Source organism: Anabrus simplex, chromosome 2 (genome assembly GCF_040414725.1).
Source record: "Anabrus simplex isolate iqAnaSimp1 chromosome 2, ASM4041472v1, whole genome shotgun sequence".
NCBI classification, from domain to species: Eukaryota; Metazoa; Arthropoda; class Insecta; order Orthoptera; family Tettigoniidae; genus Anabrus; species Anabrus simplex.
Genome location: NC_090266.1, coordinates 270,958,528 through 270,974,732, shown reverse-complemented (window position 1 = coordinate 270,974,732; position 16,205 = coordinate 270,958,528). Strand labels below are relative to the sequence as shown.

Sequence of the window (16,205 nt, the reverse complement as noted above, 5' to 3'; positions counted from 1 at the left end):
TGTCCGACTGTTGTTCTATCTGCTTTAAATGTATATAGTATATACAGGTACAGTCAAAACTGGTTAAGACGTCCCTCTCTAGCACGTTTCCCTGGTTAAAGGTCCATATCCTATTAAATACATGTTAAAGAAACCTGGATAGCACATTTACGTCATTCTTTAGTACGTTCATAATATTCCCACCATAAGAAATTTAAATTAGAGTTCCTGGGCACACTGCGCGCACAATGCGTCAGCGGCAACTGGCCTGGATGAGGATTTGGTAGAAAACTTAATTTCACGGCGCTAGCGTGTCAGCCTACAGCTGCAGCAAAGGTCAGTCACAAATGACGAGGTGTTTTATGACAAATGAAAAGACGGCGGGATTATCTAATAGGCCATAAACTCAGACATGACGGGTTATTGAAGAAAATAATAGACGGTTCCTTAGAGGAAAAAAATTATAGACGACGACCAAGATTAGAGTATATGACACAAATATTAGATGACACGAGATGTGACTTCTACTACGAACTGAAACGCGAAGAATGAAGAGCTGCTGCCAACCAGCCTCACAGCTGATGATGATGATGATGATGATGATGATGAGAGAGAGAGAGAGAAGTTAATTGTGTAACAACATACATAAATTAGGCCTACTGTACTTACTCATAGTGGTTTTCAGGACATTCAGCAATGGAGAAGAAGAAAGCTAGATATTTTACAAATGATGAAAAATTAAAGTTCAGTGAGGATGCAGATGACAATCCACACATGAAACGTGTATACACACTTGCTATTTTTTCATTGTAATTATTTTTATGTTCAAACCTAACCCTAAATTAAACAGTGTAATTGTTTTTCATGTATTAGCATGTTCCCTCTTTAGACTTTTTTTTTTGGTCCCCACAAAAACGTCCTAACCAGTTTTGACTGTTTATAGTTTCTCTGTACCTCTCTATATGCCTAACTAACTAACTAAATACATAAATAAAGCCATTTAAAATACACTTTTGATCCAGGAACTAAATAAACACATTATTCTTTTCAGGACTTGCGACCCTTCACTACCGTAACTGAAAAACGGTATTGTGAAGTGCTCATATTTAAAACTATTGGTGTATTCAGCTATTTGTGACACTGATTGAATTAATCTCACACGGAAGGACCCCTTTATGCAGTGTGCAACATGTATGATTAATTTCGAATAAATTTTCACGGAGTACTGACTAGCAGATGATTTTCTATCTTCTCAATATCAATAAGTAAGATACTTGTCTTTCTCTATAAATATCATTGTCCACCCTCCTGAAAATTTCAGACAGTTCAAGGTTCAAAAATGCTTTATCACAGAACATAAACAAATTCAAATTCAGAAATCTACATCATCTTTGATCTGGTCTTGTGTTACATACACCCCTACTATACACAACACCTCATGTTATATAATTGAAGGGTATGGGGAAATATAATGGTAACCCACATTGGCTATGAATGGAGATATTCAATTGGAAAGGTTTGAAAAAATATTTCATATAAAAGTTATTGACTTTTATTAGTAATGCAACTGGTATTTGCTGTTCAAAGCCTGAAGCATACAAATCAATAGAAAAAAATATAAACATTGAATTAATAATGAACAAATTATACTGTTTTCTTTCAATTGGCAACTTAATTTGTGGCATACCATTGTTTTCCTGCAACTAGCACAAGGCTGCTGAATGTTGTCACATCTCGTCTGCAGAGGCATCTACATACTCATCCTCAATTATAGATGTCTTCTTAAGTTTTTTATGGCCCTGTAGAAGTTGTGGTAAATTGGAGGTATCCATTTCAGTGCAGAAATGAGGTTGTGTTTCTTCTTTGCAACGATTGGAAGTGATCCAGAATACTTCTTTCGAAGCCTGGTACTTCGTAAGGTTGAAGGACGACCTCGTTTGTTTAAGTTTACTTTCTGCCATTCTTCCCCATTAAAAGCATTTGATACCAACATGATCCCTGGCTCGTCTGCAGTGAGGATGAGACGTACACTATCTCGGAGTAACATCTTGTGCCCTTCTTCTGACTAAACAAACATCTCATGTCACTGCAGCACACAAAATCTTCTGATCTCATAACATGGACACCAAACGGTCTCTTTTGAGCACACTTCTTCAAGATGTCCACCCACATACTGCACATGTCGACGAACGTACTTCTCCACAACACCGAAGTCTCGATCACTTGGCGACATGGAGTGTCCAGAAAGAGGGAAGTGGTGCTCAACGGAGGAAAATCTTCCTGTTGCAATAAGCAGCATCCAAACATACAGAATATTCCAGTTTTTGTTTTGCCCGGAGCAGCTGTCTGAAATTGCAATCAACTTATTCCCCCTATATCGTGATCTTCAAAATACTTCAGTAAACAGCTGCCTATTTCATCTGAACCCCTGGATGCTACTGTTTCATCCCAAACAAAAAAAATGACAGGTTGAGGAGTTACAGGGTTGAATGCTAACGTTATATGTCAACAATTTCCTCTTATAGAACATTGGTCCTGTAGAGAGTTTAGGAGTGGGCAATGCCTGTTGTAGATCAAAAGTTATTACATGGATATCTTTATCTAAAACCTGCTGTGTTTGTACTTTTAGATTATCTTGGCCTGCCTGGGCTTTTCTGAGATGTAATCCTTCTGTACATTTATTTGTTTTATCTTTTCCATGTTGTCATTTCTCGCAGCCATCAGTTCAATTTCATTTGAATCGCACGTTGGACAAGTATCTGATTTGGGCAATTTGAAAGAAATATTGAAATCTTCAATAAAAATGCAATGATACTTATCGAAAGATACAGGATTTGCTTTGATATCAGCAACTGTGTATAGAATATTCCATTGACACATAGAATTTATCATCATTATCTTTTCTACTATAATGGCTTTTGTATTTTGGAATACCTTCTATATGTTTCTTAACTAACTGCACGTCTTCATCTGAGTAGGCATGTGGTCTGTGCTTGTGTTTGCCTCTTCTATCATCTGGTGGAGTAGTAGCCCCTGTTTGCATTTTTGATTGTATATTTTCTACCCTACCTCTGTTGTGCTGTAAACCATGGATGCTTCAAAATGTAACTTTACAGACATCAGTGCTTCTGCCATCTTTTATTACACTGTATCGCACAGTGTTGTTACGTCTACTAATCTCATTGCCTGTATATCTTCTTTTTATGGGTTCTAGCCGCATGCAACCGAACAGATAAGCATTTTGTCTGTTGAAGTCCGCAATGTTCCAGAATGACTTGTTTATATTCTGTATAAGTCCCTCTCCAGTCCGTTCAAAACACTTTTTAGCACATTTAAAAGAAGCACCAGGTACATTTCCCACCTGGATCACTGTACCTTTTTTTGTAGTGTACTCAAGTCCACTATTCCTTGCAAGTTTCTTCCTTTGTTTGTTCGCTTTCCTTTTACTTTTTCTTGATGTCTTCATTGCGATGTATTTATTCTGAGGGCCAATCCTGTTGTGGTCCTCTTCATTCTGGTAACAAAATGATATTGTATAGAAAGTGGCATTTTAGATTATTAGGTCCGTTACATCAATAAAATGGTAACCTCATCAATGAAATGATGAATAAAATGGTAATCCACAAATACGAGTATACTACATTTGTAAGCATCGTATGATTTATACATTACAGTACAGTTGTATGAAAATGCATATTAACTGTATCTCAGTATCATGATCTTGTATAATAGTTCAATATCCGAATAAAAACGCAGCTTAACTAGCCCGCACGAAGATAATGGTAACCAGCAAATAACAACATATGGTGGAAAACAAAACTTACCTCACTTGTACTAGAATTAATATTAGTAGAATCTTCCATCTCCTTCTGTAAACTGAAGTCTGGATCATTAATGTCATCATCAAAACAGCCAGAATCACTGGAATCACTAGACAATTCACTTAAAATCGCATTAATATCACAACTTCCCTTACTACTGCTAGCTGCTGCCTCCATTTTGAATTGTGGGTTACCATTGTCTCTCACTAGAGAGTGTGGGTTCCCATAGAAACAAACCAATATTGTGCTGCCATCTGTCATCAATAAGGCGAACTCGTAGCACCAATTAGTGTAGATATGGGTTACCATTGTATTACTCTACTTAGCTTGAAATATTCAAATTTGAGGGTTACCATTGTCTTTCCCCATACCCTTCAATTATTTAGAGTGTAATACAACCAACTTACCAGAATGATCAATGAACACACTTGAATCCCGAAGATCTTTATGAACAACATTGTTCTGGTGAAGAAATGCAAGTGTCTCTACAATACCACGTGTAATATGTCTCAGTAGATCAATATCAACGGGAAGATTCTCAGTCAAATAATATGTCAAGTTTGTTCCACACACGAATTCCTAAAAGAAAGAAATTACCAATCCAAATTAAGAACAAGTTAACTTATACAAATATCCTTTAGAGAATGTTATTGATTGAATCCTGGCAGTATACTGATAATAGGCCAGTACAATCCACTTACCTCACTCATATATTACAGGAGGCCGTTACAAAATAAATACAATCTTTTTTTTCTTTTCTTTCCATATTTCCCAAATATGTACTCCCCCCACTGAACAACAACATATAAATATTTTGTATAGCACCAAGTGAGACATATGGTCTGATGATTATGAAACAAGCATTGAACCAATAATGTTAACAACGTACAAGATGAAGTCTCCTAATCATAAATTCACTCACCAAATTCTCACTCACTCACTCACTCCCTTCTTCCGCCAACCTCTCCAAACCATCATTGTGTTCCGGTCCAGGTACAATCATACTGTGCTGTTCTCTGGATCTTCCTCACCTTTCCTTTTAATTCTACAGATTGTTTTATTATTCTATCTTCAGTCATATATTTAGTATGCCCAAATGATATTGGTCATTTTTTTTTTCCAGTTCATTAATTTAACAACTGTAACACATTTCTTCAAATTTACACTACTGCTGCTTTTCTTTGATTTTTGCCCTTTTGTCACTGAAATTATCAGCTTATGAGATAAGTACAATAATATGATTTCTTTTTTTTAATCTTCCATTAATCGCTGTTTCAAATTAATATTTCACTCTGTTGAATAAAATTTACTAACACCACGCCTTGTGAGATGCCTGGGAGTCAGAATTCAACCCTTAAAAAGGGAGAAATTGGTATAAAACTTTTCACATTTTACTTGTTCCCATAATGTAGGATCCTTTGCTGTGGACAATCCTGGATTGATTTTTAACATTCTGCAACATATGCATGTATCCTGCCTTAATGCCAGCTAAACAATCCCAGGCAGCCCCTATAAGAAAAAGCAAGTTTGCAGTTTTACACGAATGTTGATTTTGTGATCAGATTCAAGCGTACAGTTACAGCCATCACACTCTATAGCCCATAGAAGGCACCTCCCCGCACAATATGCAACAAAGAATTTGGGATCACAGACCACTTCTAGAATAGCCAGGGACAGATGTATACTTTACACTACAACACCATTAAGTTTGATTTATAAACCATGCTACAAATCAAGAATCATTTTAGTCACCTCTACAACAGGCTGGAGGTACTATTTCATATTTTATTTTCCATGCACATGGAGAGGTGGAGGAGACTCCATATCACTTGATAACCAAGACTTCCCTCCTTTCCTTAATGCTTCCTTATTATTTTCCCCACAACTTATTGTAAGTAGTAGTAGTAGTAGTAGTAGTAGTAGTAGTAGTAGTAGTAGTAGTAGTAGTAGTAGTAGTAGTAGTAGTAGTAGTAGTTGATGATGTTGTTGATGTTGTTGTTGTTGCTGATTATGATGATGATGTTGATGTTGTTGTTGTTGCTGAGAGTGATGAACAGTATCTTTCAAGTAAAAAAACTCTTAAACATCATCATCATCATCATCATCATCATCATCATCATCATCATCATCATCATCATAAAGAAAGGTAGATATTAATATTAGGACTATTATGCAGTACCATATGGCTGATAAGACAGACATGAGGGAGTTTTTAAAAAGTAACTATGGTCAGTGGAAAATGGTAAATAAAAATGTAATCCGACTCTGGGACGGGTTAAAACAATTGTTGAGGAATGGGAAAAGGTGGTAAAGAATGGTAAAGATCCACTATATTATAACAGACAAAGTAAAGAAAAAGGATTGTTGCTTACAAGGATAATGTCCATGTAGAGGAGGTGACTAATACTAAAGAAGAATTAAAATTTACCTATGACAACAATGACTTTTACAGTAAGATACTAAAATTGAAAACTAGAAAAGTAGCTGGAATTGATAAGGTTTCGGGGGATATACTAAAGACAATGGGCTGGGATATAGTACCATATCTGAAGTAATAATTTGATTATTGTTTGCATGAAGATACCAAATGAATGGAGAGTTGCTATAGTAGCCCCTGTATATAAAGGAAAGGGTGATAGACATAAAGCTGAATATTACAGGCCAGTCAGATTGACATGCATTGCATGAAAGCTTTGGGAAAGCATTCTTTCTGATTATATTAGACATGTTTGCAAAATTAAGAACTGGTTTGATAGAAGGCAGTTTGTGTTTAGGAAAGGTTATTCCACTGAAGCTCAACTTGTAGGATTTCAGCAAGATATAGCAGATATTCTGGATTCAGGAGGTCAATTAGACAGTATTGCAATTGACCTATTTAAGGCATTTGATAGGGTAGATCATGGGAGACTATTGGCAAAAATGAGTCCAACTGGACTTGACTGTTTGGGTGGCTGTGTTTCTAGAGAATTAGAGTAGGCGAAGCTTTATCTGTCCCTGTAATAGTTACGAGGGGAATTCCTCAAGTCAGTATTATTGGACCTTTATGTTTTCTTATATATATCAATGATATGTGCAAAGAAGTGGAATCAGAGATAAGGCTTTTTGCAGATGATGTTATTCTGTACAGAATAATAAATAAGTTACAAGATTGTGAGCAACTGCAAAATGACCTCGATAATGTTGTGAGATGGACAGTAGGCAATTGCATGATGATAAACAGGGTTAAAAGTCAGGTTGTGAGTTTCACAAATAGAAGAAGCCCTCTCAATTTTCATTACTGCATTGATGGGGTGAAAGTTCCCTTTGTAGATCATTGCAAGTACCTAGTTGTTAATATAAGGAAAGATCTTCATTGAGGTAATCACATAAATATGATTTGTAAATAAAGGGTACAGATCTCTGCACATGGTTATGAGGGTATTTAGGGGTTGTATTAAGGATGTAAAGGAGAGGGCAGATAAGTCTCTGGTAAGACCCCAAATAGAGTATGGTTCCGGTGAATGACAACCTCACCAGGATTACTTGATTCACGAACCGGGAAAAATCCAAAGAAAGGCAGCTCGATTTGTTCTGGACGATTTCCGACAAAAAAGTAGCATTACAAAAATGTAGCAAAGTGTGGGCTGGGAAGACTTGGGAGAAAGGAGATGAGCAGCTCAACTACGTGGCATGTATTAGTTAAAATTCTTGTTTTTATATCCAACTTATTCAATACATACTGAATAATTGAATGTATTGAATAAAGTGGGTATAAAAACAAGAATTTGTATTGAATAAGGTGGATATAAAAACAAGAATTCATATCTATTAGTAGTAAGTTCAATATAGACAAAAACATGAAATGGGTCTTATGCAATAAGTGGTATGTTCTGAGCTGTCAGTGGAGAGATGGCGTGGAATGACATCAGTAGACGAATAAGTTTGAGTGGTGTCTTTAAAAGTAGAAAAGATCACAATATGAAGATAAAGTTGGAATTCAAGAGGACAAATTGGGGAAAATATTTGTTCATAGGAAGGGGAGTTAGGGATTGGAATAACTTCCCAAGGGAGATGTTCAATAAAATTCAAATTTCTTTGCAATCATTTAAGAAAAGGCTAGGGAAACAACAGATAGGGAATCTCCCACCCTGGGCGACTGCCCTAAATGCAGATCATAGTGACTGACTGATCATCACTACTTAATTTGTGTCGAATGTTCATAGTATTTAAAAGCTTGTAAGAACATTATGTATTACGTCTAGAACTTCAAACACACAAAGAATATTTGAATTACCTGTAGGATGTAAATGATCAGGTTGTCCTTTTCCTGCGTATACTTCATACCAAGGTAATGAATTAAATTTGGATGGCGTAACTTTTGCAAATAATTGAGCTCCTGTTCAATGCTGGACACCTACAAAGAATGATATATATATATATAACAATGTTATGGACATAAAAAGTTGATACAGCCAAATGTATCAACTGTAATCACAATAAAAAATTGTAAGGATGTAAATCAAGACCTGTAATTAAAAGTCTTCACTTCAAAAGAGTATCAAGATATTATAGAAGAAGAAAAAATGTCTATAAAAGAATTTGAGGAATACATGCTTGTAGTACTATATACAGTACTTGTATCTGACATTTGTTATCGCGGTGCTTGACAGTGTCTTGATACGTGTCTCGTGTATTCATCAGTCTGGAAATGAATACCGTTCGGTTTCTTCTAGAGAATACCTTTCCAACACTTGGTATAGAAGAAAAATGCAGAATAAAGCAACTTGGCAGGCCTCTATCCTCCTTGAACATTATTCAGAAGCAAACTAGTAGAATTACAGATTTTTGTAGAACATTTAAGCCACAGATTTATGAGAGGAATACTTGGCTATGTGGTTGCGATACCATTAATAGGCTTTCCTGTTTCACATGCTTGCTTTTAGCTAAGGGTAGGGACAGGAACTGGACAAAAACCGAGGTTCAGATCTCAGCCATTTAACACAAAAGATCAAAAAGCACAAAGCATCTATACACATAAGAGTGCATGTTTGGATCTTTCAGTTCTGGGGAAAACAGATATTAGGCAGCAGCTAAGTAGCACTTTCAGAAGGAATATTGAGAGACAATGATAGGGTCAGAAAAAAATAGGTACGTGCTGTGGAAGATCCTTGACTGCGTGAAGTTCTGTGGTGAACTTGAAATTGCTTTGAGAGGTCATGACGAAACACTCAATTCAGACTATCCAGGCGTATTGAGAGGACTCATTAATTTGACTCTGGCATTGGATATCGTTGTTACGGGTCATTTCAACAGTGCTACAGTCTTCAAGGGTACGTTGAAGGACATTCAAAATGACATTCTGGAATGCATGTTGCATGTGTATCACAAAAATATTTTAGCTGAAGTAGCTACTGCAGATTTCATCTCCCTGATAGCAGATGAAACATCTGATGTGTCTTCAAAGTGTCAGTCATTGTATTTCGATTTGTATTAGCTAATGGAGAGCCTGTTGAAAGGTTCTGGACTTTCTTAAACTCAGCAGGAAACGACGCCTGCTCATTAGCCGATTGTATAAAAGGGGTCCTCTCTGAAGTAGTTGGAGAACACAAAGAAAAGGCAGTCTCCCAAAGTTACGATGGTGCCAAAGTTATGAGCGGCTGACACTCGGGAGTACAAATAATTGTACGACAAGATTACCCATTGTTACACCCATCAATTTAATGTAATTCTGGCTCAGGCTGCTAGCCACAGCAAAGAAGTGTGATTGTTCTTTGCCACCATTGGGGAGATTCCTGAACTTTTCCCCCTCATTCGCCTCAGAGAGTGGCCATTCTTAATGAGGTTGTGGGCAGATAAGAGTTCCGCAGGGCTCAGCTACGAGATGGAACTTCAAGATGTGTTCTTACACTGCACGCGCATAAGGAAGCAATACTGGAATGCTTGGAGAAAATTGAAGACACGAGCAAACAGCTACTACGAACCAAGCACGTGGATTGCATCTGAAAATACAACAGCGAATGTTTACTTTTTGGTTAGAGTTCTTTTACAGGGTTATTATGCCTCACATGAACATTCTATACAACCAACTACAAAAGCGTTCTGCTAACCCTGTATCAGTGCGAAGTGCAGTAAGCTCCTCTGAAACTGCAATTTCAAAAGTAAGGGACAATGCTGAGAGCATCGTTGTGGAGGAAAAAGAAGATGGAAAAACAGTTATCACTCAAGGAACACTGTGGCAAAGGAGGTGTGTAACGTGATTATAAATCACAGCAAAGAGAGGTTCAACTTCTCCAACCACTTACTGGCCTCCAGCTTCTTTGATCACCAATTCTTCCCATCCTTCCAAAATAATTTTAGAGAGGAGAATCTTACGTATATTATAGAATCCTATCCTTTTCTTGTATAAAATAAACTGAAAAGCAAACTGCAGGTGATTTACTCAAGAAGTGATTTTAAAGAAATGAACAATGCAACTGACTTCCTTGGTTTTTTTTCTTTTTCTTAATAGAGAACAATCTCAAGGAACCTTTCGGAGAAGTGATGCAACTTTTGAAATTAATTATTACTGTCCCCATGACTACTTCTGAAGCAGAAAGTTGTTTTTTTTTTTTTTTTTTTTTTTTTTTTTTTTTTTTTTTTTTTTTTTTAAAGCAGATTAGGATATTCCTGAGGAGTACAATGGATGAATAAAGACTGTCTGCTCTTGCTATGTTGTCCATCGAGAAGGAGATGACCCATAAATTAGGTAATGGACTTATTCGTCGCCAGGAAGGAAAGGAGGATGGATTTCCTGTACACACAGACGACAGCTGTTATACCAACGCCAGTAACGTCTTCAACATTAGACGAAACTGGATCAGCTTAAGGTAATTACACTTTATATTCTTTGTCTTTGTAGCCTCTGTGGCTCAGACGGCAGTGCGTCGGCCTCTCACCGCTGGATACCGTGGTTCAACTCCCAGTCACTCCATGTGAGTTTTGTGCTGGACAAAGCGGAGGCGGGACAGGTTTTTCTCCGGGTACTCCGGTTTTCCCTGTCATCTTTCATTCCAGCAACACTCTCCATTCTCATTTCATAGCATCTATCATTCATTAATAAATCACTTTGGGAGTGGCGACCCCATCGTACTAACAGCCAATGCACTCCAAGTAGCCTACGCAGTGGGCCTCCACGGTATGCACTAGCCAGCGTCTTGGTAGGTGTGCTAGGTATCAACCGATGAGCCCAACCTGGCACACTAGGGCGAAACGCTGGCAACCAGGAATGAGTTAGCTGGAAAATTTATAATGTCCAATAACGGACCATTTATATTGGTATTATAAATTTACTCATTCGGGACAAATATTTCAGATATCCTATGGGAATCAACATCTATGTCATCTCTTCTCTATGGTCAAGAAATATATTAAGGAGCAAGGCGTTGAATGCGTTTCTTTGAAATTACAAGAATTATTAGGTTTGAAGACAAATCTGCAAGAGAAATTCAATGAGAGCTGTTTCAGAAATTCAACTAAACATATCCCAGGTATTTCATTTCTGGCCCTCACACTACCGTGGACGAAATGTTGTCTTTGTTTTGAAGAAAATGTACATTCAAAGTATTTATCGAAGACAAGTCAGGGAAATACAGCATTCTCATAAGAATGTTTACCGATTCTGAGACGAGATACGTTAATAGTATGGATGTGTATGCAGGAAAGTCTAACAGACCCTACGATCAGAGTGGACCGGCAGAACTAGAGAAGAGATTGGTGAAGCCCATTCAGAATTCCAGGCACAAAGTGACAACGGACCTAAAATACACATCAGCAGACCTGGCAGAAACACTCTGGACAGACTTGCACCTTACACTTGTTAGGACACTGAAGGCAAATTGAAGACGCACTCTTGAAGATGTGAAGAGAGCAGCTGGACATAGTTTGCTTTCACCGATCTAGAGTCTCGGCGGCCACCTGGTACTCTTGTATGGTGAGAGAGAAGCCAAAAAGACTACTTTTGATACTCTTTAACACAGCACACAGGGGCTGTTGTCAACAACGATAAAAAGAAGAAAACAGAATTCAATCTGTATTACAATTCAATGAGGGGTGGAGTGGATACAGTGGACCAAATAGCAAGACATTACTATACCTGCCAACTTTACAAAACCAAAAGTCAGAAGATTTTTGATATGAAAATCAAGAAAAATCAAGAGATACAATTTAAAACTGCTCATTCTATATGTCTTGTGCAATAGGGGAGTACTATGGTACATATTATAACACTTATCTCAAAACCTGACTGTTGCTATATGAGGCTACAAGGCTAAAAATTACACATCTCTATTCCCTCACGGGAAGTATGTGAGTGAGATGATTATTCTCCGATAAGCCTTCCGAAAACAGTATGAACTCATGCTCCACACGTGTGAATCAGTCATGCACTTAGATGCCATCACTTAGCAGATGCATAGATTAATATATTGCATCACGCGCCCGTGCGATTATGAACATTAGAATAAGAATAATAATTTACATCACCTTTCCAATACTTATCTTTCCTTATATTTAGGATATAAACATTACAACTGGTGTTGTAAGTTGGGACATGTTTTGCTTAACTGTCGTAAGCATCATCAGCCGAAATATATCTTAGCTTAAAGTTAGGTCAAAACCCCAAACCTAGTGTCCTTAAAAATATATGGTACCCTAAGATTCAACATTTACATTATAGAAAATCAAATAGGCTTAAAACTAGTGTGAAGAGATGTAAGAATGTTCATTTAAACCTAAGAATTTCATTTTTGTCCGTATTGAACTGAGAATGGAAGATAGGAAAAACTTAAAGGGTCCACCTTTTCAATACAAAAATGTTATAGATTTATTTATAACATGTATTTGCACTTGGAACTAGTTTTGACGCTGTTTGGCGTCATCATCAGCCAAAATGTGGGAAATAGGCCAGCATGTAGGCATTTATATTACACAAGGCGTTACATTAAACAATACACATATTACAAGGAGATAAAAACAGGGACGAATATAGAAAGAAATGAATCGTTGAGAAAGCAAAAGTTATGCATATTAAAAATAGCCTTAACCACACAACTTGCAGTGCGAAAATATTCTTCTTGAATGATTCCTGAATATAAAATACACGCGCACACATTTCTGAAGAGCCAGCAGGCAGGACAAAGTAAAGTGAAACCTTAAGAGTTCTTCTGAGAAGAGTTCATCATTTTTTCTATGTTCCGACTAACTAATGAAGTCTCACTTGAGTTCCTGATAAACATACACAACAGGAATTCTCCTTCACTCTCAACAATAGCTATAAAGACCAACGGTAAATTTCATTTTAAGTATTGTGCAGAGACGTGAAAGCATGATCTTGAACATGATATAACTCCTTCATTTAACCCAATTTTTTACACAAGGTGTTACATTAAACAATACACATCTTACGAGGAGATAAAAACAGGGACGAATGTAGAAACAAATGCATCGTTGAGAAAGCAAAAGTTTATATTAAAAATAAGCTTAACCACACAACTCGCAGTGCGAAAATATTTGCCTTGAATGATTCCTGAATACAAAACGCACGCGCACACATTTCTAAAGAGCCAGCAGGCAGGAAAAAAAGTAAGGTGAAACCTTAAGAGTTCTTCTGAGAAGAGTTCTTTCTATGTTCTGACTAACTAATGAAGTCATCGCTAAGAGAAAAAAAAAAAAAAAACACACACTTAAAGGAAATTACAGATAGAGTTAATATCCTCTTTAATACAGTCATCCCGATTTTAAAAAACACCTACATAAAAATAGTTAAGAAACAGAATCCACTACATATCAAGGAACCTCCTGAAGACACGCCCAGCTTTACCTCACCTTCCCCAAAGGGAAATTTCTAAATTCCCATGGAAGGAATTTGATATTTTTCACCAATAGAGCATGTCAAAAATGTCAGAAACATATCAGATGTAAGGCTTTTTAGGCATTTGCTCTATTAACCAGCGTTTCGTCTTAGGTCTGACACTAGACTCATCAGAGTGGGATGTGTCAGACCCTACCCACTGATACGGGGTGTATGCAGGTGAACGTAACAGAAGCCCTTATAAGAGGCACATATCGTTCTACGTTGTGATTTTATTTGATGTAAATAAATATCACACGAGAACACGTTCACTTCCTTGTATAAATTACTTTATTTACACTGTACGTCACAAAACACAATTTTACACAGTAGCAAATGACACTATATACAACACTCAATAGCGGAGTACCCTGAAGCCGATTCTGACAAGTACAGATATCAACAACACTGACGCACGCAATATAACATACTCTCTCTTGAATTCCCCGCCTCACTCACTCACTCACTCACTCACTCACTCGAGTCCAATGATCTGACTCCACCTCGGAGCCCAACAGTCACTCCCAGTCCATCACTTGCCTGAGTCCCAAGAACTAAGAACTGCAAACTTAGAACTAAGAACTGCCTTCACTGACTGACAGCTCAATATTTATACTACTCGAGCAACCATCTAGAATGATCAACTTCTGGAAGAGTTCTTACAACACTCTAATGAAACACACTCGAAACATTGATCGACCAGCTAGTCGAATGGGTACTCGAATGTTCTTTCAATATTTAAACAAGTACGTGGAAATATCTACAACATTTGTAATGTCTCTACATGTATCTGGATAATAAAACCTTACAGTAAGTTTCCAGAACCCTTCATATACACCAAATTATAGTACAATAAGTCTAACATACGAACATTATGGAATTGTCTACCACTTTCGAACATATAGGTTTTGAGGTTAAACAATACACAATACGTATCTAAGGTTATACAAATTTATACTACATATTTACAGGGAAAGCATATATTAATCATATTTAACATTTAATAAAAGATAATTTAGCCTTCTATAAACTATAATTAAAATATACTAAACATAATAATTGAAGCTTTTACACCAATTATGATGTTGTACCTACGAGACACAGTCTGATAACTGCATACGGGAGATAAATCTCCACAATGGAATGGAACTCTGATGAGTCTAGTGTCAGACCTAAGACGAAACGCTGGTTAATAGAGCAAACGCCTGAAAAGCCTTACATCTGATATGTTTTTGAAATCACCTTCCCCAATCATAACCCCTATTGCACCTCCACTTCTCCTCTCTGCCACCTCTACCTTACCTTCCCCAAACAACACCCCTCTTGCCCCTCCACTTCCCCTCTCCATAACCACAAGTACCAGCCCTAGACGCACACGGAGCAGTGCACGACATGCTCCCTAAACTGTACACATTGATCAGTCAACTGTACTATGTAAGTAAGCATTTATTCCTTAGACATTCTATTGACAAAAATTCTTATACTTCCTTTTTTCCTCTGTTCTCGCAGATTACTAACATGTCCAACAACACAACTACAAAGATGGAGCATCTGCACCTATTCAATATCTTGTAACAAGATTAGTACCAAGGAAACTAATGACACACCACAATAATTCAATGTAAATCATCCAACATTCTCAACTGTACGAACTCACAAGATAAACAATTCACATCGTTGAACATTCTAGAATGCTTGGTACAATCATACCTGTGAAAGTATATACTGCTTTACCAACACCTTCAAGGGCAATCTCACAATACATCTGTAAAAGGTGATATAATTCCTTTGCTGATCTCTTGAATAAACTGCAAGTTCCACTTTAATCATAAGTTTATTTCATTACCCTTCTCTCTCACTCTCTAAGCATGAGCCGTACAAGCCTTGACGTTATTCATGCTCTCCGAAAAATTGAAGTACGGGCGTTCCTGTTTCAATATATATAAAAGAACTTGTCCTGACTGACTGACTGACTGACACTGACTGATTCATCATCGCCGAGCCAAAACTACTGAACATAAAGAAATGAAATTTTGAGGATACATTTATATTACAATGTAGGTGCTCGCTATGGCAGTATTTTTGGATATTCTGTCGCTACGGGGGTGAAAAAGGGGGTGAATTTTTAAAATGAGTGTATCTATATCTCAAAACTTGAAAAGTTTACAGATGTAAAAAATGATATTTAGAATCTCCTTTAAAAGTAAAGACGCATGTATTTTCTTTGTTTTCTGAAAATTCCAATATGAGGGGTGAAAAAAGGTGAAAAAGGGGTTGAATGCCTTTAGTGAGGCTACTTATATTTCAGAAAATGAAAATATTAAAGACCTGAAAATTGGTGTTTGGGAACTCCTTTAAAAATAAAGAAAAAAACATTTTTGTTTTGTTTTGGAAAATCCAAATAGCAGGGGGGGGGGGGTTGACAAGGGGGGTGAATTTTTAAAATGTGTGTATCTACATCTCAAAACTTGAAAAGTTTACAGATGTAAAAAATAATATTTAGAATCTTCTTTAAAAATAAAGAAGCATGTATTTTTTTT

At 36.9% G+C, this 16,205-nt stretch overlaps 2 protein-coding genes across 2 annotated transcripts in view; both read right to left on the bottom strand.

Annotated features, from left to right (window-relative positions):
• The window catches only part of Gcn2 (eukaryotic translation initiation factor 2 alpha kinase Gcn2), a 731,408-nt gene that overhangs the window by 513,292 nt on the left and 201,911 nt on the right, over window positions 1-16,205 (bottom strand). The window contains exons 8-9 of the mRNA XM_067140578.2: window positions 8,074-8,193; window positions 4,208-4,379 (exon numbers count right to left, since the gene is read on the bottom strand). Of these exons, the coding sequence (XP_066996679.1) occupies window positions 4,208-4,379; window positions 8,074-8,193 (292 nt within the window). The remainder of the gene's footprint in view (window positions 1-4,207; window positions 4,380-8,073; window positions 8,194-16,205) is intronic.
• Window positions 2,653-4,174, bottom strand: LOC137498530 (uncharacterized). The gene is made up of 2 exons (XM_068226145.1): window positions 3,804-4,174; window positions 2,653-3,493 (listed from the first exon to the last, which is right to left on the bottom strand). Exons 1-2 carry the CDS (start codon window positions 4,107-4,109, stop codon window positions 3,077-3,079), a joined length of 723 nt encoding a protein of 240 aa, XP_068082246.1. The 5' UTR covers window positions 4,110-4,174; the 3' UTR covers window positions 2,653-3,076.

What these genes read in the sequence shown, in the direction of transcription:
- LOC137498530 (XM_068226145.1), bottom strand. Translation starts at nt 4,109, where the DNA reads ATGGTAACCCATATCTACACTAATTGGTGCTACGAGTTCGCCTTATTG. An exon ending in TTAATTCTAGTACAAGTGAG is followed by an intron (nt 3,494 to 3,803) that starts GTAAGTTTTGTT and finishes TTTTGTTACCAG; the next exon opens with AATGAAGAGGACCACAACAG.